Source organism: Embiotoca jacksoni, unplaced genomic scaffold (genome assembly GCF_022577435.1).
Source record: "Embiotoca jacksoni isolate LCO1_2020_lvr unplaced genomic scaffold, fEmbJac1.0.p SCAF_15, whole genome shotgun sequence".
Classification (NCBI taxonomy): domain Eukaryota; kingdom Metazoa; phylum Chordata; class Actinopteri; family Embiotocidae; genus Embiotoca; species Embiotoca jacksoni.
This window is the reverse complement of record NW_027185285.1, coordinates 11,536,423-11,562,422: the sequence shown is the minus strand read 5'-3', so window position 1 is coordinate 11,562,422 and position 26,000 is coordinate 11,536,423. Positions and strand designations below refer to the sequence as shown.

Sequence of the window (26,000 nt, the reverse complement as noted above, 5' to 3'; positions counted from 1 at the left end):
TTTCGTGGAGCTTGAAGAACTGCAACTAAACCCGTTTAAATGTCCAATATGACTTTTAACTACATGTATGTTTTAAAAAGAAACTATTTCTTCAAGGGAACAATGAAGGCCTCAAGTGAAATTTCCCAGAAAAGAAGAAAAGAAAAACAACTGGAGACCTGTAGCGTTCCAAATCCCAGTTTTATTGGTCGTTGGATTTTAGGTGAACCAATGGCACGAGAGAGATTAATCCACAATATCAAAAAAATGATACAAAATAATAATACAAAAGGAAGTTCCAGTTATACAAATCAAAGATGTGGACTTTCATTCTTTTTTTTTTGTTTATTTTTTATTCTTTTTAAATTTCCTACTGCCCAAAAACTCAAGAGTAAGGCACAGTCATTACCACATGTTTCCCCTTCCACATCCGTTTGTCTAAGCTTCGGTTGCCTCGGGGATGCTGTTTTTCACCGAGGACAGCCGCTCCTTTCGTTCGCTTGAGATTCTCAACCCTTCATGCAAAAAGAACGTCCGAGTTCGACAGACTTGGTGAGGATCTGGCTACAATCATTTCATGGGACTACAGTGATTGGTTTTCCAAACCGATTTCCACATCAGAGGAATGCTTGGTGATGGGTGGAGGAGCCCGATGGTTTCGGGGACGAGTGCATTGTGTCGTTGCTGTGTTGTAAAAATCTGCAGATGGAAACCGTTTCTGTCGCGGAGAAAACGGGCCGCTGAAGGGTGGAGAATCGGTGGGAGCGATGTGCTACATGACTGCAGTTACAGAACATTTCAATGTAATGAACGACAAATTGAAAGTCCGATTCTTTTCTCTGTTTTTTAACAAATCCTCCCCCCCCTCCCCCCTTCACTGACGAATCGGAAACAGAAAAATCCAACAACAAAAAAAAAACGAGTGAAATTTCGTTGTATATCGTTAGAAATGCTGTCACGACGCTGCTCAGACTGAAATTAAAACCAAAGAAGAAGCAGAGGTTAAAGGGGCCGCGGGGTTCTCGGGTGCAAAAGTAAAATCACTGTTTGTCCAGACAGTGTGCGAGATGCTCGACGTGATGGTGACGTTTCTGAACGCGTTGGTCAGGAGCACCAGGTTTCCAGTTGTGTTGGTTTGTGTGAGATGACGGTTCATTGATCCAGTATCAAAGGTTTGGTCTGCATAAAGGCTGAGGGTGTAGGTTTGGTCGAGGGAATCAAAAAGCAGCTCTCAAAGCATCTGTATATCATTTTACTCCTGTTGCTATGGCTACCTACAGTACACTTCCCCATGATAATGTCTGTGCCTTGGACATAGAAAAAGAAATTAATCCAACTGTGCGTCGGCAAGTGTTTTTTTTTTTTTTGTTTGTTTTTCTTTCAAATAAGATGAGTGCAGTAAACATACAGTATGTGGCCGCACCATTTTTTATCTTTTACTTATTTTCTTTATACTCTTCTCCTGACAATAGCTTTAGCTTTTAGAAGGGTTAAAGGACGAGTGTTTTAACTTCCTACATCCTGTTTGGTCCAGGAAATCAGACTCCCCGCCGACCAATGAGAACACAGCTAGAAAACAACACAGGAAATAGGTTTACATTTCATTATTTTACACTTGAGATGAAAGGAGCGGGGCTTATCATCTTCAATATCTCTGTCATCGTCAAATCCACTCCAGTTATATCACAGTCGCCCCAGGCAACAAGGCCTGCTCATGAAAAACAAACAACCTGGTCTGATAGAGGCAGAAAATATACGAGATCCAACCTCACAAATGCAGACGCCGCTTTCTTGATATTTCAGAGGCAGCTAACAGGAAGTAGCCGAGTGGATTTTTACCAAAGAGCGAATCTGTTTTTGTGAGATTAGATCAAGTGGAAAAAGGATCTACCAGACCAGCTCAGACACCATAAATACTGCCACCGCGTGCTGCTCACAGACAATAGAGACGAGTAGAAAGACGAGGGGGTTAACTCGGCGAGGAGGGGGCTCTTTAAACGTGGCTCTGCTCTGCTCTAGGAGGGGGGGGTGAGGAGGGGGGTCAGCCCAATCGTAAGGCGAAGACGGAGTGAGTTACGGGTCGAGCAGCGAACCAGATCGGTACAGGAAAAGTGCACAGCCCCATGGTAACTATGGCAACAGATAAAGGTCGGCACTGCAGAGCGGAGCTGGGAAAGGGAGGAAGGAGGGATAAAAGGAAGGAAAGGGAGGCGGGAGAGAAAGAGGTGTCTCCTTCCTTCTTCTTCTATCCTTCCTGTTCTCTCTGTGCAGTTTATCAACATATAAAGTCATAGTACAGATATAATATAAGGGTGGGCGGGGTGGGGGGGGGTGGATAGGTAGATTTAAGGACGGGTAGTGCTGTTGTGCTGCGTCGTCACACTTCTCTCATTCTCCGGCATCATCAAAGAAGTGGGCGACCGCATCCCCTCCGTTGCCGTGGGTTTCCCCCCTGCTTCCCTCAGTACTCCCAGAGTGTGGCGGTCTCCAGGTCGTCGGCGTTGGCCTTCAGCACGCCGGCGTGGTCGCCGCGCAGGTACTTACTGTCAGCGGCGTGGCGGACCGCCAGCTTGTTGTAGTCGCAGAACTCGAAGAGGAAGTCGACGGGCGTGTCGCTGCTGCTCACCACCGACTGCTCGTTCCCCACCATCCAGTATTTCCCCGTTGAGTCTGCGGGAGGAGGAAGGGATGGATTAAAGACGGAGAAAAGTGTGCGAGTGGTGTCACCGAGGTGAGGGAGGGGGGGGAAGGGTCTGAAAATTGGGGCAGGAACAAAAGGTTCGGCTTAAAATTGCTTTGTTTGAATTACATAATGTGAAATTATCCGAATCAAATCCCTTTTTTTTTTTTTTGCCACAGATGCCTCATAAGTCTTCAATGAAAATTGCTTAAAGACCTCATGATTTAAGCCCTCGTGTGTGTGCCTGCAGGTGGTCCCTTCACACGCTGTCGTTTCTTTACCCATTTACTGTCTTCTGAAAATGTGAATTTACAATAAACCACAGCTGTTTTGCCCGTCAGCGACATCCTGCAACTACGACTGACCTTGCAGGCTGTACGCTCCATCTCTGAACTCCAGGGTGAAGTAGTCGTAGGACGAGCGGTTGGAGTCCAGCGTCCCCGTCACCTTCCTGCAGCCGATGAAGCCGTGCTCGCCGCGCAGCACGATGATCGGGCGGTTGATCAACTTCATGAGGAACTCCTCAGACTCACCTGGAGACAGACGGAGGACACAGACTTAACAGTTTATTTCACTGTCAGGTTAAACTGTTGGTTTAAAACACATTTAAAGTCCACAGCAGTTTTGTTCTTGTATCTAAAAGGTGAAAATGTGTCCAGTCTTACCACCGCTCTGCTTAAACTTAGTATGCTGAGTACACCTCATTAAAAAAAACTAAAAAAAACTGTGTGTGATGCAGAAATGTTTTCCAGAGAGAGCACTGTGTGGCTGTCTCATCAGAAACTGCAGCACAAAGTAAGCTGCAGCTTTGATCCACTTCTGGTGGAGTCCATCAGCCCGGCTATAATTGGAGCGTTTTTCTGATCTGCTTGCTGACTTGACTCCTCTGAAAGCAGTCGTTCTGACGGTCTAAATTATGTGCCAACTATTCACATCGCCTTCTGAGTAAGCAGGTTTTAAAAGGAAACGTTGAACATTTCGGGAAATCTTCTTGAGGAGACATAAATAAGACTGACACCAGTCTGATATCTGCCAATTCAAGAGAAAGTTAAAGCCTGCAAATTTAGCACAAACAAGTTGTTTTATGGGGTTTAAATACAAAGCCACTTTTTTGCCTGGGAGCGGCAACTCGTCTGGCAAATGCTCCGAGCCAAGAACTAGTCCAAGAAATCAAGCTTTAAGCGTAAGCTTAATCAGGGAGACTACTTTTACAGCTCATTCTTCCTCAATTGACTGTCTCCTGCTCCTTCTAATCACCAGACACGGCGTTTTGAGTAAACCAAATCAAATTTCGCCATGATCTCAACCAGCCAGTCCTTCCAATGCCGTCAGACTTTAAATCGGTTCTTCTTCTGCATCTGCTGTCAGGTGAGGGCGACGACCCGCCGAGCGTTTGTCATCGTGTCCACCGGCGCTGTTGTCTTCTCTCTCTGCTCCTCCCTCACACCGACAGGTCGAGGCAGATGCCCGCCGACCTCAGAGCCCGCTGGAGGGTTCTTCCTGTTAAAAGGGAGGCTGTTTCTCCCTTTAGCTGTCGTTCATGTGGGAATCGCTGAGCTGTTAGGTTTCTGTCTATAATGTTGCGATTGGGCTCGTGTTGACTCTGTGAGGTTGCGATTTGGCACCGTATAAAAATGTGTGGTTGGGGGGGGGCGATTCCTGTACTAAACACTGTCGCACCCCCTTTTAAATATGATGACATCACAACGGGATCCAGTCGCACACTGCTCTCTTGTTCTTGAGCTTAATAATAAAAAATAAAAAAAGTTATTTGTTCACTAAAATTGAATCTCTCCTTACTGAAATAAGTGTATTACCTTAAATGGGTCAGTATCATGTAACGTACAGCTCAGTTTGCAACGTTCTGCATAAGAAAGAACACATTTTACACCTTCATGTCCATGATGGATTCACTTTTGGCACAAAGGTAGTAAAAAAAAAAAACTAAACAGTTGTTTATGACTCATTCAGTGAGTCTGCACACTCAGGAGTTTTCTCACGATGTTTCCAATCATCAGGATTAATTTAAGACACACAGCAACAACGAAAACAAGCACAAACTAATGCAACAAAGCCAAAACCCCCGAGCAATAAACAGCTACGTTCAGCTGTTACGCAACAGAACTGCTCTACACAGAAGTGGCGAGGCTGTTCGGAGCCCAGAAAGAAAATAGAACATCCAGACTGGATTTAATTACTATCACTGTGATGAAATTTCAGCCATCACTGCTGAGAAGTTAAACAACTCGGTGCGGGAACAACGGCTCACACAGACCTGCAGAGTCGATGGTGGCGGCTAACTGCCCGTTTTTCTTGGCCGCGACGTATTTCCCGTTAGCGGCCCGGAGAGTCAGCCTCTTCCCACGCCACTCAATGTCAAAGTAGCAGTTAGCTGACCTGAGAGACAGAGAGAGAATAAAGGCATGAGAGGTGAGAAAGACAATTCAATTTCACTTGGCAGTTAAATATCCAGTTGCACATTTCCATGAGTGCCGGGTGTAAACACGCATTCTGTTCTCCTGCAGCTCAGACAACCCCACCCTGCTGTTTCGTCTACAGTTTAAGTACGCTTGGGTAATTGGATAGGTGGGCTGTGAGTGGAGGGATAAGCCTGCGGTCTTTGGTTGAGTAGCTTCCCAAATCCTTTCACTTCATTTTTCAAGTTGGGTTTTATTCTGCATTCAAAGAAGCTCTGAAATCCATTCTTTCACCACGTGAAAGAATGGATTTTTGTGGTGTAATCTGTGAGGAGTCTAATCACAAGACTGAACGTCCTCCAGCGTGCCCTTTCAGTGGCGAGAATCGTCTCTGCTCCATCTTATCTCCAAAATAATCAAGTGTCGCCTGCCTCCAATTTATCTCCGACCAATCTGACACCAGATCAGATTATTGTGCCGTTCGGGATCACTTCTGTACACATCTTTTAAGACTTTAAGATTTCAGCTTCTGTTTTCTTTTCAAAATAAAACTCATTTAAAACACAAAACTGGATCTAACTGCTCAAGGATGAGAAGAAGAGTCTGAGCTTTGACTCCTGAACCTGTGGGGCCTCACAGGGCAATCATCCAGGAGCACAGGGTCAAAGGTCAGGGGGTTAAGAGCCAGCTCTCTACTTGGACAGAACTACTGCACATTAAAGAAAATCACTCTCTCCAGGTTGAGGTTGCACACAAATGCACTTTTTCTCCCGCAGCATGCCACAGCCATGAGGTCACTCGCAGGTGTGGTTGTGGTGAATCTTAAGGTTACAGATCAGTGTATCTCACCGAGTTTCAGATGAAGTGAGATGACGTATGATGACGTGCGTGTACGTGTACGTGTGTGTGTGTGTGTGTGTGTGTGTGTGTGTGTGTGTGTGTGTGTGTGTGTGTGTGTGTGTGTGTGTGTGTGTTCTTACTTGGTGGAGGCGGTACACTGCAGGCCGCCGTTTGCAGTGAGGGTCCAGTATTTCCCAGCAGCAGTCCGAAACGCGCACTTCCTGTTTTCGCGGCAAATCTCCACCTGGAACACCTCCTGGTCGCCTTCCTCGTCCTGATTGGCTGACAGGTCCATACCTGGGCGGGGTCAGAGAGTTGTGGAGACGGACTTTAGCTAAGATAGTGGCTACTGGTGGTCGTTTATGGGTCATGAATGGGCAGCAAGTTGCCACAGAGGATGGCCACTGACAACCAACAGTCCAGATGTAGACACGCACGCACACACACACGCGCACACACACACATACATACATACATACATGCACGCACGCACACACATCCTTTGGTCAGGATCAGATGCACTAAATGAGCAACACCAGACAGCTGAGATTAGTGAAGGATTTCAAAGCTGCACAAACGCCCACACACACATCTGTCACAGCCCAGAAAGACCTCACTGCTCTTCAAAGAATTAGTCGTCATGGCGAACAGTCAAAGCTCACCGAATATGCCACAAGAGCTGAAACTGACCAATAGAAAATAAAACTGGAAGAGTGGAGTTTTGTTCACCCGTGAATCAGTTCTGCGAGACCGAGGCTGTGAGCTGACGTGGATGAAGTTACTTCTGCGGGTATTTAGCTGTTGATAGTGTTGCTTGAAAAAAAGGTTATGATCAGTAGGCCTCATCCTCTGGGGAACACAAATGGACGTGGAGAACGTTCTGCTGTCTGCAACATCCTCCAGCATGACCGGTTTGGCGGTGGGTCAGCGATGGTCTGGCGATCTGATTTTTCCACTTTTATTTTGAGTATGATTCTGAATCCAGACCTCCATGGGATAATGATTTTGATTTCCATTGATCATTCTTATGTTATTTTGTTCTCAACACATTCCACGATGTAATTAATGGAGATTTTCAACTGGAATATTTCATTCATTGAGATCTAGGATGTGTTGTTTAAGTGTTCCCTTTATTTTTTTTGAGCAGTGTGTTATACACTGACATACGAATCAATATTTCCCTCCTTAGAGCAGTTTGTCTGCATGTAAAACATGTCAAACATTCTCTGGATCAAGCTTCTTCAATATGTTAAGCCCATTTGAGCATGACTGATATACTGTCTGGTGGATTTTAACCAGCTGTGAATTGGCCTATCTCAGATTTATTGGTATGAAAACATGCTGCAGAAAAAGATGCTTGGAGTAATTTACAAATTGCTCTATTTCTGTTTTGTTTTTTTTATCGTTATTTATAATAATAATATATAAATATTCAATTCCCGGTGAGGTTTACCGTTTCAGTGCACTGATGTCAGCGTGAACAATAAACTGAAATATTCTGCCTCCATTACAAATTTCAAAAGTTCCAGATAACAACATTTGAGAGATCATTGCAAAAAATATGTGTTTATTTATCAGTATCAGAATATTTTTACTCCCTCTTGGTATCGGCCCAGAAAATCAAATATCAGTGGGGGTTCTACTTTATTTTAATGTAAAGTGGATATTTGGGGGTTTTGACCTTCTTAAATCTTCAAAATGTTATTTGAAGATGTTACCTGGTGTCTCTGGGAGGTGACAACATGTTTGGTTGATACATTTAAAAAAATATATATAATTCTCAATAATGACAATAATTGCTCCTATTATTAGTTGCAGATCTAAATCTGTAGCTTACAAGGCTTTGAGTCCATGTCTCTCTGTGCGTGTCCACACATCCGACTGTATATGCACAGAACATCAAACCTCATTAAAATCGCCTTTATCTCTCGCAAGCACTTTGAGCAACAAAGAGGCAGACGAATATGATTCCACTATCGGAGGAACGCACATCCACTAACACACTTCTGGCTCGACAATGCAGGCTATTGTGTCTGATGAAGTCATGGATGTATAGGCTGTGGCTTACAGAGAGACAGGGATGGACTGTCTGTTGGATCGCTGTGTAAATGTGTGCGAAGGGATCCAGACGGAAAGAGAAAGAAAGATGTGTTTGAGAAAACAAACCACGGCTCTCGTGTTTTCTCTCTCCAGCTCCCTGTTCATGCGTGACGCCCTCTTTTCCCCTCCAGCTCATATTTTCCATGTTTCTTGCTCTACTGTCTCACAACTGGCCGAACACATCAAAAGGAACTTTGTCCTAATATGATACTAAAAATACATCATCATCATGTTTGTCAAAACTAGAAGTAGGTTTTCTGGTCACGATATTTTACAGCCAAATTTACGCTGATGTGACTTGAACTATTTATTTAGTAATGCAGAATCCCTTTTTAATGTTCAATAATGTGACGAGTATTGTTCCCATCAATCATTTACAGCTTTTATAATATTACTGGAGTCACAGTGAGACTGTATTTTTCCACATTAAACTGGCTGCAACGAAGCCGGAGATATCAGTTTTCTACGCATTCCTCTTTTTTGTCAAAACCCGGCAGCTCTTTACCCATAATGCAACTGTGCGGGCCTCGAGCAGAGATGATGAGTTGGCTGCAGAGCTCTTGACTTCTTTCTCACTTCACACCTCCAGATTTTTTTTTTTTTTTTATTACATTTTCAAACTTGTAGTCTGCAGCTCTGACCAACAGCGACTCGAGTGACATCTCCTGAAGCAATTTATTGGACCTCATGAAGCTCTCGCCGGACAGTTTTAAGTCGAGCAGAGGCTCCAAAGAAAATATTAAAAACTCTGAGGACGGCCAAGCTGGTTAGAAAAGTCAAAAAAGATTGAGGCTTGCCGAACCTCGCTCTCCAAACCAACAGTTTGGTGATAACCGTTTTCTACAGATGAGGTCTCTCAATACAAGTCGAGCACAGTTTGTCTCCAGCTGAAGCCAAAGATGTACTTTGTATTAAAAGTAACCGTGATCCTTGTCGAGACTGTTACCTCTGAGCCCGTGTTACACAAGAGCTGTTGAAGAGTTACTGTTCACACCGTCAGGACAAAAAGAAACAAATGCACATTCCTCCTCTGCTGTCGAGTGCTTCCTAAAGTCAGCTTGGGATTGAGTTTCTGCAGAAATATGTGGGGATGAACACGTAAACCCCCTACCCACCCCCCACCCACCCACACCCCTCCTTCCCACCCACACCCACACACACACACACACACGATTGAGAAGGAAAATATAACTGACCATAATGAGAAGCACATGGTGGAGGGGAGGGGACAGAGGAGATGAAATGTAGGTTTAGCTGCAGCAGACAAGACGGGTTTGAAGAAAACACATTAGAGGAGGACAAGGGGAGGAAAGATGAGAAGAGAAAAGAGGGCCGAGACCTTCCTCGCCTCCACGATCATCAGTCACATCACTGAACTCTCCTGTAATCTTCACTGCTTCCTGCTCAGCCAACGCAGACGCTCTGTACAGTAGCGCTGCAGAGCCCATTCATTACCGGGGCTCCGTGGAGGCTCATCCACCTGCTAGACGTTTCCACCCACCGGGAACTTACAGCAGGATGACTGTTTGATCCACACAACGAAACAAGGGCCTTCTGACATCCTACAAAAAGTCCGCGGGGTTTGATTTATTATTCTAAACCTCATAAGTATGAACACAGATGCGTTATTTCACTGTTGAAAAGGGATTTTGGTCAGAAATCTGGCCGACCGATGACAAAACGGACAAAAAGGGCCGTGTTCGTCCCTCCCGCTCAAAAGAAAAACATCCTTGGGATCTGTTACTTAATGACAGATCTCAGGTTGGTATTGGATATGCTTGACACTGGATGTGGAAGCGACCGCATAAAAAAAAAACAAAAAAAAACAAAAAAAACAGTCAGCAGTTTGAAGTAAAGCCTGGAAAATGACCAGGTTTCAGTCGAGACTCCAGGAAACCAAGCGAGCTGTTTGCACCCTTTTCTCGTCTTTATGCTGAGCCAGCGGTCTCCAACCTTTCTTCCTCTGAGCGCTTCTTTGACAAAATGAAAGTTGTGAAGCAATTTGTGTCGCGCTTTAATATTTATTCACATGGCTGAGCTCCACCAAACCAGTTGAATAAGCTTTTTATTTCTTTGTGTGAACAATAACAAATTGATACTTAACGCACACATTCTCAAACAGTAGCTCGCAAGCTGCCCCTGTGCTCAGCTAAGCTAACCAGCTGCTGGATAAAGTTTCATATTTATCATTAAGACATGAGAGTGAGTCAATCTTCTCATCTAACTGTCAATAAGAAAACAAGCTTACTTCCCAAAAATCCATTTGTTAAAAATCCTTTTTTTTTTTTTTTTGAAGTAATGAATCCTTGAGACACTTTGTCCCGACAGAACAGCAACCTCACCCTCAAATAATATCAAGATTAATTACCCATTTGTCAGAATTAATAATCAAAATTGAAGTAATATCACTACTTCTGACTAGAAACTGCTGAATATATAAACACTGAATATATATAGAGGAGAAAGCATGAACTGTTTTCAAGTTCAGTCTACAAAAATCCAGTATGGATGGATACCATTTAGATTAGTTTATGCTTTGTATTTCTTTGTGTTTAGACTGTGATGAACTCAACTCTTGGTTGAACACTTTTACCTCAATGTTAAATAAGAAACTTCAAATATACAGTATGTATGTATGTATGTATGTATGTATGTATGTATGTATGTATGTATATGTGATGTGCAAAACACACATTACTTAAAGTCTTGCATCTTGCACCGTCAGTTTCTGTCACAGGAGACGAGAAACACCAACGTGAATTCCATAAAAATAAAACAAGGAAACTGAAAGGCACATTTTGTATGCTGTACTGTGAAATGCATAACACCTTACCACTGAGCTGATTTGAATAAATTATTCCACAAACATAATTTGACTGGAATTGAAAAGCTATTTCTACTCATTCAACGCAAATGTTTCTAAGGAAACTAAATGATGTTGTGGTTGTCAGTCTATTGGATTACAGTCAGGGTATAGAAGAACGCATCTTTCACTGCAGTCAGAGTTTCATCTTTACACACACACACACACACACACACACACACACACACACACACACACACACACACCTCGTTATCACAAGGACACAAGGGAAGAGAAATATTGGTGGAAGCAAACAGTGAAAATAAAAGAGAGACAGACAAAAACATACACTGTAGCCTCAGCCGTGACCAAGAGAGGCCAAGGCTGTCTGTGTGTGTCTGTGTCTGTGTGTGTGTGTGTGTGTGTGTGTGTGTGTCCTCACAACCAAACACCCTGATCAGTGTGTTAAGCTCACAGGGGCTGCAGAAGGAAAAGAGGGTCTGCAATCAGTATCCCCACTCAGCAAACCACACCAGAAGAAGTGACCACACATCCTCCCAAACCACACACACACAAACTTGAAAACAACCCCTCCATCTTTCTGTCCACTCCACCCACCACATTCAGCCTGATGGCAGCAGGCACTGGCTGTTGTCCTCAGTTGCTGAGAGCCAGGCCCAGAGGCCTGCTGTGAACGCACACAATTGTATCAAGCGTGTGTGTGTGTGTGTGTGCGTGTTAGTGTGTGTGTGTGTGTGTGTGTGTGTGTGTGTGTGTGTGTGTGTGTGTGTGTGTGTGTGTGTGTGTGTGTGTGTGTGTGTCCTATTGTTCAGCAGGCCTGACTGAGGAGGCGACCAGCTGGGGCACAAACAGTGAGCCAGATCATTGGCCTTTGTTCTGATCCAAAGAGACAGAGAGAGAGAGAGAGAGAGAGAGAGAGAGACACACACACACACACACACACACACACACACACACACACACACACACACACACACACACACACACTCTGATGCTTCCAATTGTTTGAGGAGGAAAAAAAAAAAGAAAAAAGAAAGCCCCAAAAAATAAGGTCAGACACACAAGACACAAGACGGTATCCGGGCATGTCCCAAATCTTTTGCTAAATGGATTTAAACTCCGCTGTGTGTTCAGTGTGTCGTACAGCTCGTGGGCATTAATGTGGAGACACACCCTGAGCAGAGCAGGATGACACACTGGAGACCAGCTGAAGTCTAACCTATAATAAAGTACATGAAGGAGGAGAGACTCCCTGTGCAGCCGACATGAGGCAGACAGACACACACACACACACAGATAGAGAAGGTTTATAAACACATTAAAGCGTCAGCATGTACACCGTCAGAAGCAGTGAGTATTACCAAGGATGCAGAAATCGATTGCTCCGTTCTCCTTCTTTTTTTCAGGCCTATTAGGTGACTGTGTGAGTGTGTAGCAGACAGAGGGAGCAAATCATCAGCCTTCAACCTGCAGGGATTAGCACACACCAGCCAAGGTCAGAGTTGTGTGTGTCATGTCTCATTTCCTGCCGGCGGGGGGGTTGAAGGATACAGAAAGGGTGTCAGGGTTGACTCATGGCCAGACGCAACACGGAGCCACTGTTTCCGTTTACCACACACACACACAACAGAGTTTACGAGCCTGATGAGAACTGTGAATCGAAAAAGTAAAATGCTGGGCGACTACAGAGAAGTCTGTACTCATAGATTATTCTGGAGGGAGCAGAAACTATTAGACAACTATTAAAGTCTGAGCTCCGTGACAATATATCAAGCTGGTAAAATAGCTTATTAGCTTAGCCAATGAGAAGGAGGGGGAGGGGTCTAACTAACCTTGCTCTGTCCAAAAGGTAACAAAACTCACATGTCAGCACCTTGAGAGCTCACAAATTAGGCAGTTTGGAATAAGCTTTTTTTCCTCAAAATGTTGAGGTACTCCTTTAAATGCATGATACCGTTATTTTTCAGAGCTGCTTGGCATCTTTAAATCTTTACATGTGGCTTCAGTTATGTTTTATAAAACTTGCAGAGCTTCAAACATTCATACCGAGTCTCCAGTTTTCAGTGAACAGTCTAGAGGTTAGTCACCGAAAACATTCACCGCCATGATGCCAGATACCACAAGGAATTTAATGGTTATTCAATTTCACAACTATCTATCCGAAGGGTCACACTCCAAATCAGGAGCTCCTCCTCGGTCACCTCAGCTTCACCACTCAGAGGAAGAGAGGTTACAATGAGCAGTGGTGGCCCGCTGACGGGCTCTCATCCATTTAGCCGACAAACCGGCGCTCACACTCGCGCTTCAGTTTAGGGGCACAAAAGGCCACTTAAAAGGCCACCGAGCTCCTGGCTAACAGATTCATAATTGTGCCCCAGTCCACATGAGGGTCGTTAAACAGTCTCTCTGGGAATTTGTGACCAGCGATGAAGAGAGTGGATGCTACGAGCCGGAAACAGCACAGGGTCGGTTTAGTGGCAGTTATGAATGCTGGGAGCTCAAACTGGAGGACAGCAGAGGCGAAAGGCGCCGGCTGTAATGTAGAGCTCATATTTGTCAGAGGGAAAATTAAGACTTGTTTCAAGAGTTCCTAAATGACATAACAGCATCCTTCAGTGCGTCTCAATGGATATTGTGACCCGGTTGGGTTCATTAAAAGTGTCCTTTCCGGTTCTAATAAAATAAAAGACACTGAGGAGTTAAGAGGTTTCTCTGTGGCATCGCTGTCGTCGTCTAAAAATTTATTTCTCACGATTTCTTTTAAGCATTTTGGATTCACAACAACAAACTCATGACAAGCAGCAACAAGCTCAGAATATTAGTCACTATGGTTTGAAATATGTTTAATCTTTAACTGAATTTTTTTTTTTTTTTAAACCATAATGGAACTTAAACTAGAGTTGTATTTAAAAAAAGGTTTATGTAAAGATAAATAGGCACGTTTTCACTCGACAAACACGGCTCCAACTAATGAAAGGATGTCTAAACTAGATTTACTGCGTTTTAAGTGTGTCAACTTGATAAACAACAATTTAGCATGAGTCACAGAATCAGCAGCCGTGATTGGTCAAAAGCAGCTTTTGGACTGACCCACTCAGCTGCTAATGGAAGCCGGCCCACTTCAACCGCCATCTTGGCCCCGGTCCGCCCGACAAATAGCTGCTGCAGAGCGGGACTGTGAGCAGCTGTCGGTTTGAAAAACATCTGGAGCCCGTTTTAGTCCACTCAACATTTAATCCACATCACAATGATCCAGTTGTTGGCGGGCTGAACATGTTCTTCCTCTAAAGATTTGGGTCTCCTGCTCATTATGGGCAGATTGTGGCAGCGGTGTGGTACACAGAGCAGCGAAGATGTGGGCGTCAGGACTACTGGTTGACCTCTGACACCCAAGATGTTGATGCTGGTGCACCGACCCTAAATCTATCTACCAGCCTTATTCTCATGTCAGGCCATGTGACACAAGGGGGAACTAAAAAGTGTGTTAAAAACCCTCCAAGACGGCCATAGAAAACAGATTCCGGCAGACCGTTTTCAGGCTGCTCTGCTGAATGTCAGCTGGTGGAGGTGACACACAAACAAAACAGGCCATTGTGCCACCAAAGGCTGTGAAAAAGAAGATGGATGGAAGCGGGGCACCATTCAGAATTTTCAAAATAATCTACAGAGCAAATCTACGCGGTGAATCTGTCACATTATGGCCAATACCCGATCTGCTTAGTAAAGAAAGAGGCCAAAGCTTTTCTGCTATCTATACTCCACACCCGGTCTTTGAAGCCACCATTTTGTGGCCAAAGCACTTAAAAGTAGCATTTTCTGGGAATGTTTGCCCTTTTAAGGTCCAGAAACCCCCAAAAACATGTTTTCTGAAGTTATTGACAAGGGGGCTAAAATCGCTCATGAAATAACATGATATAAAAACATTAGATTTTAATTTATGGCGAAAAAATTGTAAATTTCCAAGATATATATTACTTGTCTGAAAGAATCATCAAATCCTCTGACTTTCCATGTCTGCAATAGATTTTAAAATTCCATGATATTTCAGAAATTCCATAAGCAGTGAGTACTTCTATAAAACGATTCAAGTTTCCAATTTAAGAAGATAAAACACTTCCTGATAGCACTTATGTATACACACATGAAGTCTATCTAAATGTATTAATTTTACTATTACATCATGTGAGTCCAGTCAGGCTTTCTGTCCACTATAATTCGTGTCAGCAGGATATTGCTACTATATTCCATTGAGCTGCACCCTCGATAATAAAAAGACAATCTGTTTGAACAATGTGTAATTGTTTTAGTGGTGGATCATTAAAGAGCAATTCATGCTCTCAGTGCAGAGGCTGTCATCTTATTCCAAGAGACTCTTTTATATTCTGCATCCACCTTCATAACTGGCCTCCATTTTGTGTCCGAGACTGAGTGAGCACCACTTGTGAGGAAAAAGGAGCGACTGCTGATGGAGGGGGAAGTGGATAAATATCCCTATGACGAGTAAACAAAGCAGTGAGAGCGAACAGACATGTCCAGGGTGGGACTGAGAGACGGGAGGAGAAAATGAAAGGAGAGACAGATCATCCTTTCTGAAAAGAAAAAGAAAAACCACGGAAACCGCGCCGATTCTCACCAGCGTGCTCCTTTGACCAGACACCAAATATAGACTCAGAGAGCATCACTTATATGAGCCTGTCACTCATTACAGACAGTCGACGCCACAGTCTCTCTGCTGTCAGGCCCTTTCCTCCTCTCTATGCAAATCAGGTTATTCAGAGAATTTCTGTTGGATTCTTTGGTGCAAATTTTAATACCAGGTCTGAACAGGGTGGATGAAGGCTTTTTAGACGCCCATCAACGGCGAGAAGCAGGAGGGGTGTCACTGGTAACGAGCACAGCAGCCAGGCCTGAAGGGTGGCGAAGCAGGGAGGAGTGGGGGAGGAGGCAGAGGAGACGTGAACAAGGTATGATGAAACAGAGAAGGATTTTAAGGCACAATGAGGGAGGAGATGGAAAACGGAGAGGGGGGGTGAGGAGTAAAAAGGAAGGAAGGAAGGAAGAAGGTGGAGGGAGCGAGCACGTATCCCTGAAGCTGAAAACCAAGCACACATGGGCAGAATGAGCTCTCACACATCTAATCTGGAAAAGGGAAGAAGATGAAGAATCCTGAATTCAAGTGAGGGCAGTGGTCACATGCAGCAGGGAGACCAGTTCAGCAGTGAAGGTCGAAAGGTCATGTGACTGTGTGTAAATCACAATTATATGAAGGACCATGAGTCAGCCTGATGACTAGAGCTGTTCTCAGAGCTACAGAGTCAACTCATTAGAGCTGTTTGCATGTCCAATAGCCCGCTGAGGCTGCAGACACTGGCGATGACCAATTTTAAATGTTCAAGTCCTGACAAATCAAAGTGAAATGTTTCAGTACCATAAACTCGAAAGTAAACTCTACACATGTGATTTGATTGTTAAACTGAGTAAATTTAGGAGTATTTAGCCATTTCTGGGAGCATCTTTGGTGCCCACTTCTCTCCCCTCTAATTGTGGAGCTGTTCTTTGCCCTTTCAGTTTAAAGCTCTTTTACATCTGAATAGTGGCTAAGGACTCTGTGCACTTCTTTGTTTCCCTCTTTTTATGTCAGTTGTCTGTAAAAATTCACTGAAATCACAAAAGCACCGTTAACACTGCAGCAGTGAATTATCTATTCATGGGAACAGTAGAAGGAGAATGTGCTGTGTTGAACTTCAGAGTGTGGTGACGTGCATCACATGGAAGCTGCTGTGCTGCATATTACAGGCCTTTAGTGTTTCTGTGTGTGAATTCTCATGTAAGGAGGCGGATTCTGGCCAAACAAGCCATTGTTTAACATGTGTAAATACTCACAGGGCCCTGTTGAGTGTGACTATGTAGGCCATGTCCTGTATCCATCATTTAGGGTGTGTTTGTTTGTGTTTGTGTGTGTGTGGGCTGCAGGGGGATGCAGTCTCACATTCCATCACGTTAACCCCTGCTCTGCCATGGGGGGTATCAACACACACACACACACACACACACACACACACACACAGGACCTGGACCTGGACCTGAACCACCACACCCACCTTGCCGGGTGGAGACGTTCCTCTCGTTGGCAGCGGTGAGCACGACCTGCGGGTGGCTCTGCTCCAGCACGAACAGCTCGTCCTTGCCCACGCGCGCGCTCTTCCCGGACTTCATGGTGCCGGAGGGCCCGGAGGGCGCGAGGTACTTGCCGCTACAGTCTCTGAAGGCCACCTTGCCGGAGCGGAACTCCAGCGTGTAGCCCGTGGTCTTGTCCGTGGTGGGGACCAGCGCGCCGTCGTTCCTCAGGAAGCGGTTGTCGGAGGTCTGCAGGTGGTAGCGCTGCTCGCGGAACACCAGCGTGATCATGGAGTCCACCCCCCACGGGACGTCCCGGTCGATGGCAATCTCGTCCACCTTGGAGCTCAGGTGCGCGTACCGCTTGCGCGTCAGGCTGAAGATGTTCACCTGCGGGTGCATGGCGATGTGCACGCTCCATTTCTCCGCCACAGAAACGGTCTGGGCGAAGCAGATGATCCGGTCCTCGGTTCCCCCCAGGTAGCGCCCATGCGGTTCGGACTGCAGGGACCAGCGGCCGTCATCGTGAGCGGTGATGATGAACCGGCACTCCGAACCCGGGGTCTCGCTGTCTCCTGTGACGTTCCCGTCCTTGTCGGCGGCGATGTACCGGCCCAGATGTGACTTGAGTAGGAACACGTTCCCGCTGGAGTCGTCCCCGCTCTGCTCCAGAGTCCAGATCTGCTTCTTCTTCATGCTCGTGGCGGAGGCGTTGATTTTGAAGCCGAAGGTCTCTGCCGTGAGGTATTTGTTCCCGCAGTTGATGAGACCGAACTGGATCTGCAGCATGTCGCTGGTTCCGTTAGTCGCGCCGTTAGTCGTCATGGTCATTTCTGTGCACTCGAGCTTCGGACCGGACCGGTTCTGTTTGAGAGGGATGGAGGGGGGCGGTTCTGCAAGTGAGCTCGCGGCTGAAAGGGTGGGATGCTCTGCTGCCTCGCGTGCTTCTCTTTGTTTGGGGAGTGTGCGTGGCTGAGTGGGAGTCTGTGAGCGCGCGCCGCCGGTCCTCAGTGCTCTGCCTGTCTCAGCAGCGCGAGCCCGCCGCCACAGCTGCAGACTATATAACCATCAGTGACGTTGCGACACAAACCACGCCCCCTCTTATGGCCAAAAATCGGAGAAAAGAACTGACAAATTATCTATTTACTGATTTCCTGTCTCTTTTACTTTGGTATATAGGCCGAGTTCTCTCCTCTCCTCTCCTCTCCTCTCCTCTCTTTAGTATAATCTAAAAGTATTGTCCAATAACAAGAGTGCCAAAAAGTGTCCAAAAAGATACCCTCTGACCACCACTCTGTTTTTCTGTTTATCTAGACGGATTCTGTTCTCCACCAGATAATAAAATCATATCACTTTCTCTCTATTAGTCAGATGGACTCAGCATTCAAACTACACAGTGTGTGTGTGTGTGTGTGTGTGTGTGTGTGTGTGTGTGTGTGTGTCCACCCACAAAGCTCTATTCATGGCCTGAGCACGCCATGAGCAGAAGACAGGAAAGGCCCAGCTCCACAAACAAAGAGGCCAAACAGATCACGCTGGCATCTTCTCTGTGCTTTTGCATGAGCGTGCACTAAAAAACACTGTTTATTTTTGATCAAAACACACATACAAAGGTCAAAGCAGAAGCTGGTCATGGCCCAGTCAGGTTACACGAGTTTTGTTATGGTTTCCCACTCACCCACTCTGTGTGCCACGCAGAGTTTTCCACCTCCTCTAATACCAACACATCAGCTTTGTCTGAATCATCACAAAGTCTCTGAAGGTGTTGACCAAACTTCAACCACATAGAACCAAAGTTCAGCAAATGTCTCTAAGCTAACCGGTGACATCTTCAGCTCTGTGACTTCCCCTTTATCATTTGATTATTTTGTGAGTGTATGAATGACACTTTTTTTTTAGCAAACTGCTGTCAGAATGGATGGTTTGTTTGTTTTGTTTGTTTTGTGGGTTTTTTGGACAGTTATTTGCTTTATTGTGAACTGAGCAATAACGAGTGATTGGAAAAATAGAAGTAGTAGTAGAGGTAAAGAAAAGACTGTGAATTGTATTCCCACTCACATTACCTGGATATGAATGAGGGAGGTGAGGCAGCTGAACAGGGTAGTGTTGGGATTTGGCTGTGTAGAAATAGTATTAGTGGTCATGTGTAGCAGTTATGATCTTGTGGCAAAAATAATGTTGGAGCAGTGGTGGTGGGTGTGAGTATTGAGGGGAGTAGTTCTGGCAATCTTCCCGAGGTGCCGTGGGCCGTGAGGGGAGGTGCCCACTTGATTACACACTCTCACCTTGTTGTTAAAGCTTTCCACTAGTGTCTTACGTCGGTGTATAAGCATAGCACGAATAGTGTTAGCGTAGAATCCTGTAAATCAGTGAAGTGTTATATTGAACAGGTAGTTATATTGAGTCAGTTGACCCTTGCGGTGTTATTCTGCATTGTGGCCCTCTGCGTGTACTTTAAAACACATTATTCATACTGCTATGCTCAGCTGGCAGGGACTAAGGAAAGTTCCAGTGTTTCTTATGCACTTTTAAACAACAGAGTGACGAAGACCTCAAATCACAGCTCACCAAATCTGCTTTAATCTCTTGAATATTTTTGAATCCACCAACCCTATAGAAAACCATTCAATATTTTTCACCTTCAAGTATCCATAAATTGTGATACAACCGCTGACCAATCCCGATGCTCCTGTTTGTTTTATTTCCCTCTGTGCATCCTGCTGGGTTTGCAAACTCAAAGTAATCTGACCCTAAAATGTAATCTAATCACTGAGCAGTAATCTCTTCATGTCTGCCTCTCCTGCAGTGTGGACAAATCCAATCTGCAGACAGAACCTCTTTGAACAAATCAAATCTCAGTGTAATTTCAGCTCCAGAATCCCACTCTAATAAAATCACCTGACTTCCTCTGATCTGTTTTTGCTTTACCACGTTGTGTAATATTTATATCAAGCAGCCGTAGTTACAGAAGTGAATTTTAGAAGAAGTACGTACAACTGATCAGCCGACGGTTTGATGCTCTGGTCACTTCATTTTATTTAAAAGGATCCGTCAGCAAGTTTTCAGACTTTCAACCATTTCGTCTCTCTCAGACAACATTTTCATCAGTTTTTTTTTACCATTTGGTTGTCAAAGTTTGATGTAGATGGGTTTTTGCACTGTTTGCAAAGCAGATGTAATTCTGCCGTCAGGTCCTAAATATCAAAATTAAAATACTCAATTACAGTAAGTAATAATCAAGTTTGTTATTATTTTCCTCAGCCAGTGATTTAAGATTAATTTGAAGAAAATGAATAAAATATAGACAAAAGAAGTGGACTGGCACTGATGGTAATTTTCTTGTTTAAAGTTCTTGTTTTACTTTCAATATGACACATCAGCAAGAAAATCCATAAAACTCATTAGGATATTTAAATTAAACAAATAGAACTAGATAGTTCAGTGCTTTGTTTCTTTTGAAAAAAGGCTAGCTAATTTTGTTCCTCAGTGCTGGCCATAGACGGAGGCATATGTTTTTGGGATGTCCGTCCGTCCATCCCGTTCTCATGCACACGATATTAAAGAAATGCCTTGAGGGAGTTTCTACAAATTTGGCTAAAAAAAAAATCACTTTGTACCAAAAATGTACTGAATAGATTTTGGGGTCAAGGGCCAAGGTAACCCCAATTTGACCCATTCTCATTAACACGATATCTCAGGATGTCTGGGTGGGATTTCTTCAAATGTGGCACAAACATTCACTTTAACTCAGTGATAAACTGATGAGATTTTGGGGGTCAAAGGTCAAAGTGACAGTCACCTCACAGTGACCCATGCTTGTTAACATGATATCGGGAAACATCTGGAGGGGATTTCTTAAAAGTTGGCCCTGAAATTCATTTGGACTCAAGGATGAACTGATCAGAATTGGTTGGTCAAATTAACTGTTTATAAAAAGAAATTTTTGGCCATACTTCAATAACCTATAATAGGATCAAATGATTATTGTTTTTTTTCTGTCTATTATTTAACACCATAACTGAGGGGCAGAAGGGGAGATGACCAAATTTTACATTTATGGCACCTACTTAATTGATGACATTGTCTCTGGGTGTTTATCTAGAAATTGTGGTGATAGTACAGATGTTCTGTGCTGTCAGGATTGAAGATATGTATGAAACATCCACGTTTTAGAATTTGTAGCTTCTTAACAGCAACATCTGTTTGGACAGTTTGCATGTAAACTACAATAAGGCTGTACAATAAATCACCTCTGGCAAAATCCATTACACAACAATAACTCCCTTACACTGCTGTTTTGTATGTTGTATGTTGTTTTATTCTAATTCATTGCACTGTTGTTTAGGTTAGGTTTTGTTTAGTTTAGTTTATTTATTATTATTGATCTTGTTTTATTGTATACAATGTGCATTTTGTATGCTGCTGTAGCATAAGAATTTCCCTCTGAGGGATTAATAAAGTATATACAGTATCTATCTATCTATCTATCTATCTATCTATCTATCTATCTATCTATCTATCTATCTATCTATCTATCTATCTATCTATCTATCAATCAATCAATCAATCAATCAATCAATCAATCAATCAATTGGGGGATAAGTGGCGGCATACTTCCCCTAGGTGCTAATTCTAATTTAGCTTTTTTCCAATCTTTATGCTAAACTGAGCTAACTATTTCTTTAGAGATCATGTTTCGAGCATCCATTTTGCAAACACAAATAAAGACCTCTACGGGATGACCGTTTACTGCTCCTAAAGTAGAAAGAATCAGCTGTTTGGTATTGATTGGCACTGCAGCATCGATAATCTCCTTCTCCAAAGTGAAAAATCCCTCACATTATCCTGTGCCAGCTGCAGCACAAATTAACTAAAAGGATTGAAATTAATAATTGAATAAGGTTTGTTGTGGGATTAGCAGACAGTCAACACTCACTCATGCTCCAATGTGAGTTTGTTTGGCTTTGTTTATAATGTGGCCATATAAGTTTAGAAAAATATCTGTCAGTATCTTCAAACTAACACGAGTCCAGTGTGATTTTTGTCATCTTGTGAAGGATACAGCACGATTGATGAGGCGCTTGTTTAATCATTCAATGATTGATGAGAACGCTGTTCACCAATCGCTTAAAATGCTCGACGATGATAGATATCCTAATCATCATTTTGTATTTCTAAAGGCTATTTCAATAAATTGGTCTTCACAGTCTGCGCATAAATCATAAACATAGGTGTTAAGTACATTTAAGAGCTGAAATAACAACTGAATCACATCAATCTTCCCATTTTAGCACTTTTAGCAGTGGTGCTACTTACGGTGGTGACTGAGATTGACAGCTTTCAAACCGCATTAAAATACTGGTGTCGTTTTATCCACTTTGACTCAATGCTTAAAGATGGTAAGCACAGTTCAAATACACTTTAGTATGTACATTATCGCAGCAGTTCATGTTTACATTGACAGGCAACTCTTTGGATAGTTATCGCATCATGATCATCAAGGTGCTTTCACTGTAGTCATTTAAAAGCTTCCTGAACCCCACAGCAGCCAACGTTGCCGAGTTATTTATCATGTACACAGTTGATTGTATACTGAACTGAACTTTAACAGCAGAGTGTGTGTGTGTGTGTGTGTGTGTGTGTGTGTGTGTGTGTGTGTGTGTGTGTGTGTGTGTGTGTGTGTGTGGTTCTCCGTCTATCTCTCCCTCCAGATGGGCGCCTCCATTGTTGCAGCTGAAAGTTCATTTTCTGTTAGAGAGGGAGATGCTCTGCCATGCTACACACACACACACACACACACACACACACACACACACACACACACTCACACACACACACACACAACCGGACACACATGCACACATACAGTACATGCTCTCTCTCTCTCTCTCTGATTACGCATCTCTTTCACAGATTGTGGGCCGTGCGTGTGGTTAGATTGATGAGATTTGTAGTGATTTGTCAGCACACCACACCTCGACCCAGACACACATGCATACAAGCACACACCAGCTCAAACCTCTGCAGAGACCTCGCCGCAGGAGACACACACAGCTGGTCAGAAGGAGGGGAGGGAGAGGGAAGCTATCTTTGTTCGCAAGCCGAGCTTTGAGGATGGTTGCTATGGAGACCAGCCTCAAATCTGTTCGTGGATGAAGGGCAGGCAGTCTGCTGAAGCAAGCGCACACACACACACACTGACACACTGACACACTTGCTGCATTGGGTACCTGCAGACGGCGCAGCACTGCAGCAACGCCTCAGAAGACACCGAGCTGAACAATCAGCATCCTTTCTTTAACACACACCTCTGAGCTGCAGCCAACCAGAAACTCTTTTTCACTGCTGCATTACAAAATCAGCTAATCAGGAAGCACTTCTCAACATGTGTCTGAACAATACGGCCAATCAAAGGCCTGTGTGGGAGAAGTTGTTATTAAAATGGAGAGTCAGGACTTTTTTTTTTTTTTTTTTTTAGAGGAAGCCCGAGTTCTATTTATTTAATGGCCAAAATCTCCTCCCTTCTTTTTTTTTAGGGGGGGGTGCAGCTGTGGAAGTGGTTGCAGCTTTTGGTCATGACTCACAGACTTGAATGAAATATAGCAAAGACAATAATGTGGAAGGCTGAGAAAGGAAGGATGTGAGGAGAATACCCGAGAACGAGTGAATGGTGTGAATACGAGTTGCAGAGAGATGGGGATAGCCGAAGGGGGAATCTGTGTCTCTCCTCTGACCTACATTCACTCTATCTGCCATTTCTCCGATGACCCCAACTCACCAAAAAACATTGTACATTGCACAGGCGTGTGCATTCGAACAGATCTCATATTTCTGGGAGGGCATCAGGTTTAAAGCGCCCATGCGGCAGCTTTCGCTCGATCGTGTTTTTCATAAACACGCTGGGTGAAGATTTGTGTCGCCTCTCCTGCATCAACCTACTTCTCACTGTGACCGTTGACCAACTGAATGCATGCAGTCTGATCTGCAGCAGGTGAGGTCAGTGTGCGTTTCTGTGGAGGTGGCTCTGTACGTGAGTGAAGACATCAGCCACCGTGTCACGATCTGTCCCACTTTTCTGCTGCAGTCACACAGTCAGTCATGTGATGCTGTGAAAGGTGGATGCAACAAATATCTCAGCATCTCCAGCCTGAAATTCGAATTATTTCTTAGAGTCCCATCGCTACTCGGTTCCTAATCTGCTGCACGCTCATGAGAGGAGGTCGATGACCTGATAGTTGTTGTACTCATCCATGATTAGAGCTGGATATTCAATTGATTTTATTGACCATTTTCCTGATGGCACATGTCCTGGGACAGAAATCCCTCTTTTCATCTCTTTATTTTCCTACCCTCGCCTTCCTGTCTGATTGGGAGCAAACAACAGTCTGCCAGGAAATCTGTGGGATTCAACCTTTGATGCTGATGACATACTGGAAAACTAAAATATTAGGTTGTTGTTGATCCCTGATCTGGGCTTCTTGGAGATCAGTCAATTGGGATCAAACAGATCAATTGTAATCAGCTAAAACATGCAAGAATCAGAAAACTGTTTATTGGAGTTGAGTTGAGTTGAGTTATACACGTGCTCAATAACTCAGGATATAATAAACCCTGTAAAGCTCAATGAAGACAAGGCAGAAGTGCTGTGTGTAAAACCTTTTTCTTAAAAGCCTGTTTCCAGGCTAAACCCTATTTAAGAGTCTTGACCAAAGCTTAAAAGAAAGAGCACGATTCTACTCTGTGTGTTTGTTAAATGTCCAGTCAGTCAAAATTAACAGACTTTAAACTCTCCCAAACGGTGGAACATGATTCCCAAAAGATATTACAGATCCTTTGTAGCCACGTTGCTCTATGGACACAGTGTTGATCGGTATGTCTGTCGACTGCTCTGATACAGAAATACATCAATATCTATTGAACGGCTTGTCAGATATACAAACAGAAATGGTCCCCAGAGGATGAATCCTATAAACTCTGGTGATCTCCTGACTTTCCTCTAGCGCCACCGTGCGGCTGACTTTTGTGGTCGTAAGTGAAATATCTTGAAGATTAAATCATTTTACAGTATGTGCCATATAGAAAATGTTACATTAAGATATTTTTTTTTCAAAGATGCAGTGAAACAATGGGGCTGTTTAAGTGAGTGTGCTGTGTGTGCCGGTGTCTCCTGCAATCACTGTGGAATGTTTGCTTGTGAGTGTATGCGCACAGCTGCAGCCAAACCAAGGGCCTCCTCTCCACCAACAAAGAGCTGGAAGCTGGAGCCCACTGGGGAACACCACACACACACACACACACACACACCCATTCACCACACAGCGATCATGTCAAAGGTCAGCATGTGTGTAGTGCTTGTGTGTGCCCATATTTGTGTGCCTTGGGGGTTCCTCCAGCGCCTTCTTATTGTCATGGCGACAGCAAGGCAGTCCAGCCAAGATCAGCAAGGGAACTTCAAACTTCTCCTTCTGCTTAACACATTATGAAATGTGTGCACTTAGTGTGTGTGTGTGTGTGTGTGTGTGTGTGTGTGTGTGTGTGTGTGTGTGTGTGTGTGTGTGTGTGTGTGAGAGACCACGATGCCTGTAGCTGACACAAAGATATAGGTCAGTCAAGAGAAACAGAGCAGTGAGGCATGAGCGGGGGCATTGCAGGGTGTGTGTTTTGTGTTTGTATGTTGGTGTCGTCTGTGTGTGTCCCCGTGTGTGTTTTTACATGTCTGTGTGTGTGTGTGTATGATAGCATGATGGTCAGCTATGTGTGCGACTGTCACATCATCTCAGTTTCAACTCTCTCATCGCCCCACAGCAGGCAGACGGCTTTTTGTAGGAGATGAAACAAGATGCGGATTCTCCTCTCAAGGTCATGAGATGCCATCAAGCTGCCTTTGTGTGTGTGTGTGTGTGTGTGTGCGTGCGTGCGTGCGTGCATGCGTGTATGTGTGTGGTTGTGTGTGTGGTTGAATGGATCCCATAGTGGGGACTGATTGGCGCCTTCATCACTGACTGCAGGGAAACTCGATCAGGACGCCACTAAAAATACCTCT

The 26,000-nt window shown here is 44.2% G+C and overlaps 1 protein-coding gene across 1 annotated transcript; it reads right to left on the bottom strand.

Annotated features, from left to right (window-relative positions):
• Positions 1–161: 161 nt before the first annotated feature.
• Positions 162–17,999, bottom strand: fscn1a (fascin actin-bundling protein 1a). The gene is made up of 5 exons (XM_069149609.1): positions 16,942–17,999; positions 6,057–6,213; positions 4,935–5,056; positions 3,025–3,192; positions 162–2,649 (listed from the first exon to the last, which is right to left on the bottom strand). The coding sequence occupies exons 1-5, from the start codon at positions 17,786–17,788 to the stop codon at positions 2,441–2,443; spliced, it is 1,503 nt and encodes a 500-aa protein (XP_069005710.1). The 5' UTR covers positions 17,789–17,999; the 3' UTR covers positions 162–2,440.
• Positions 18,000–26,000: the final 8,001 nt, after the last annotated feature.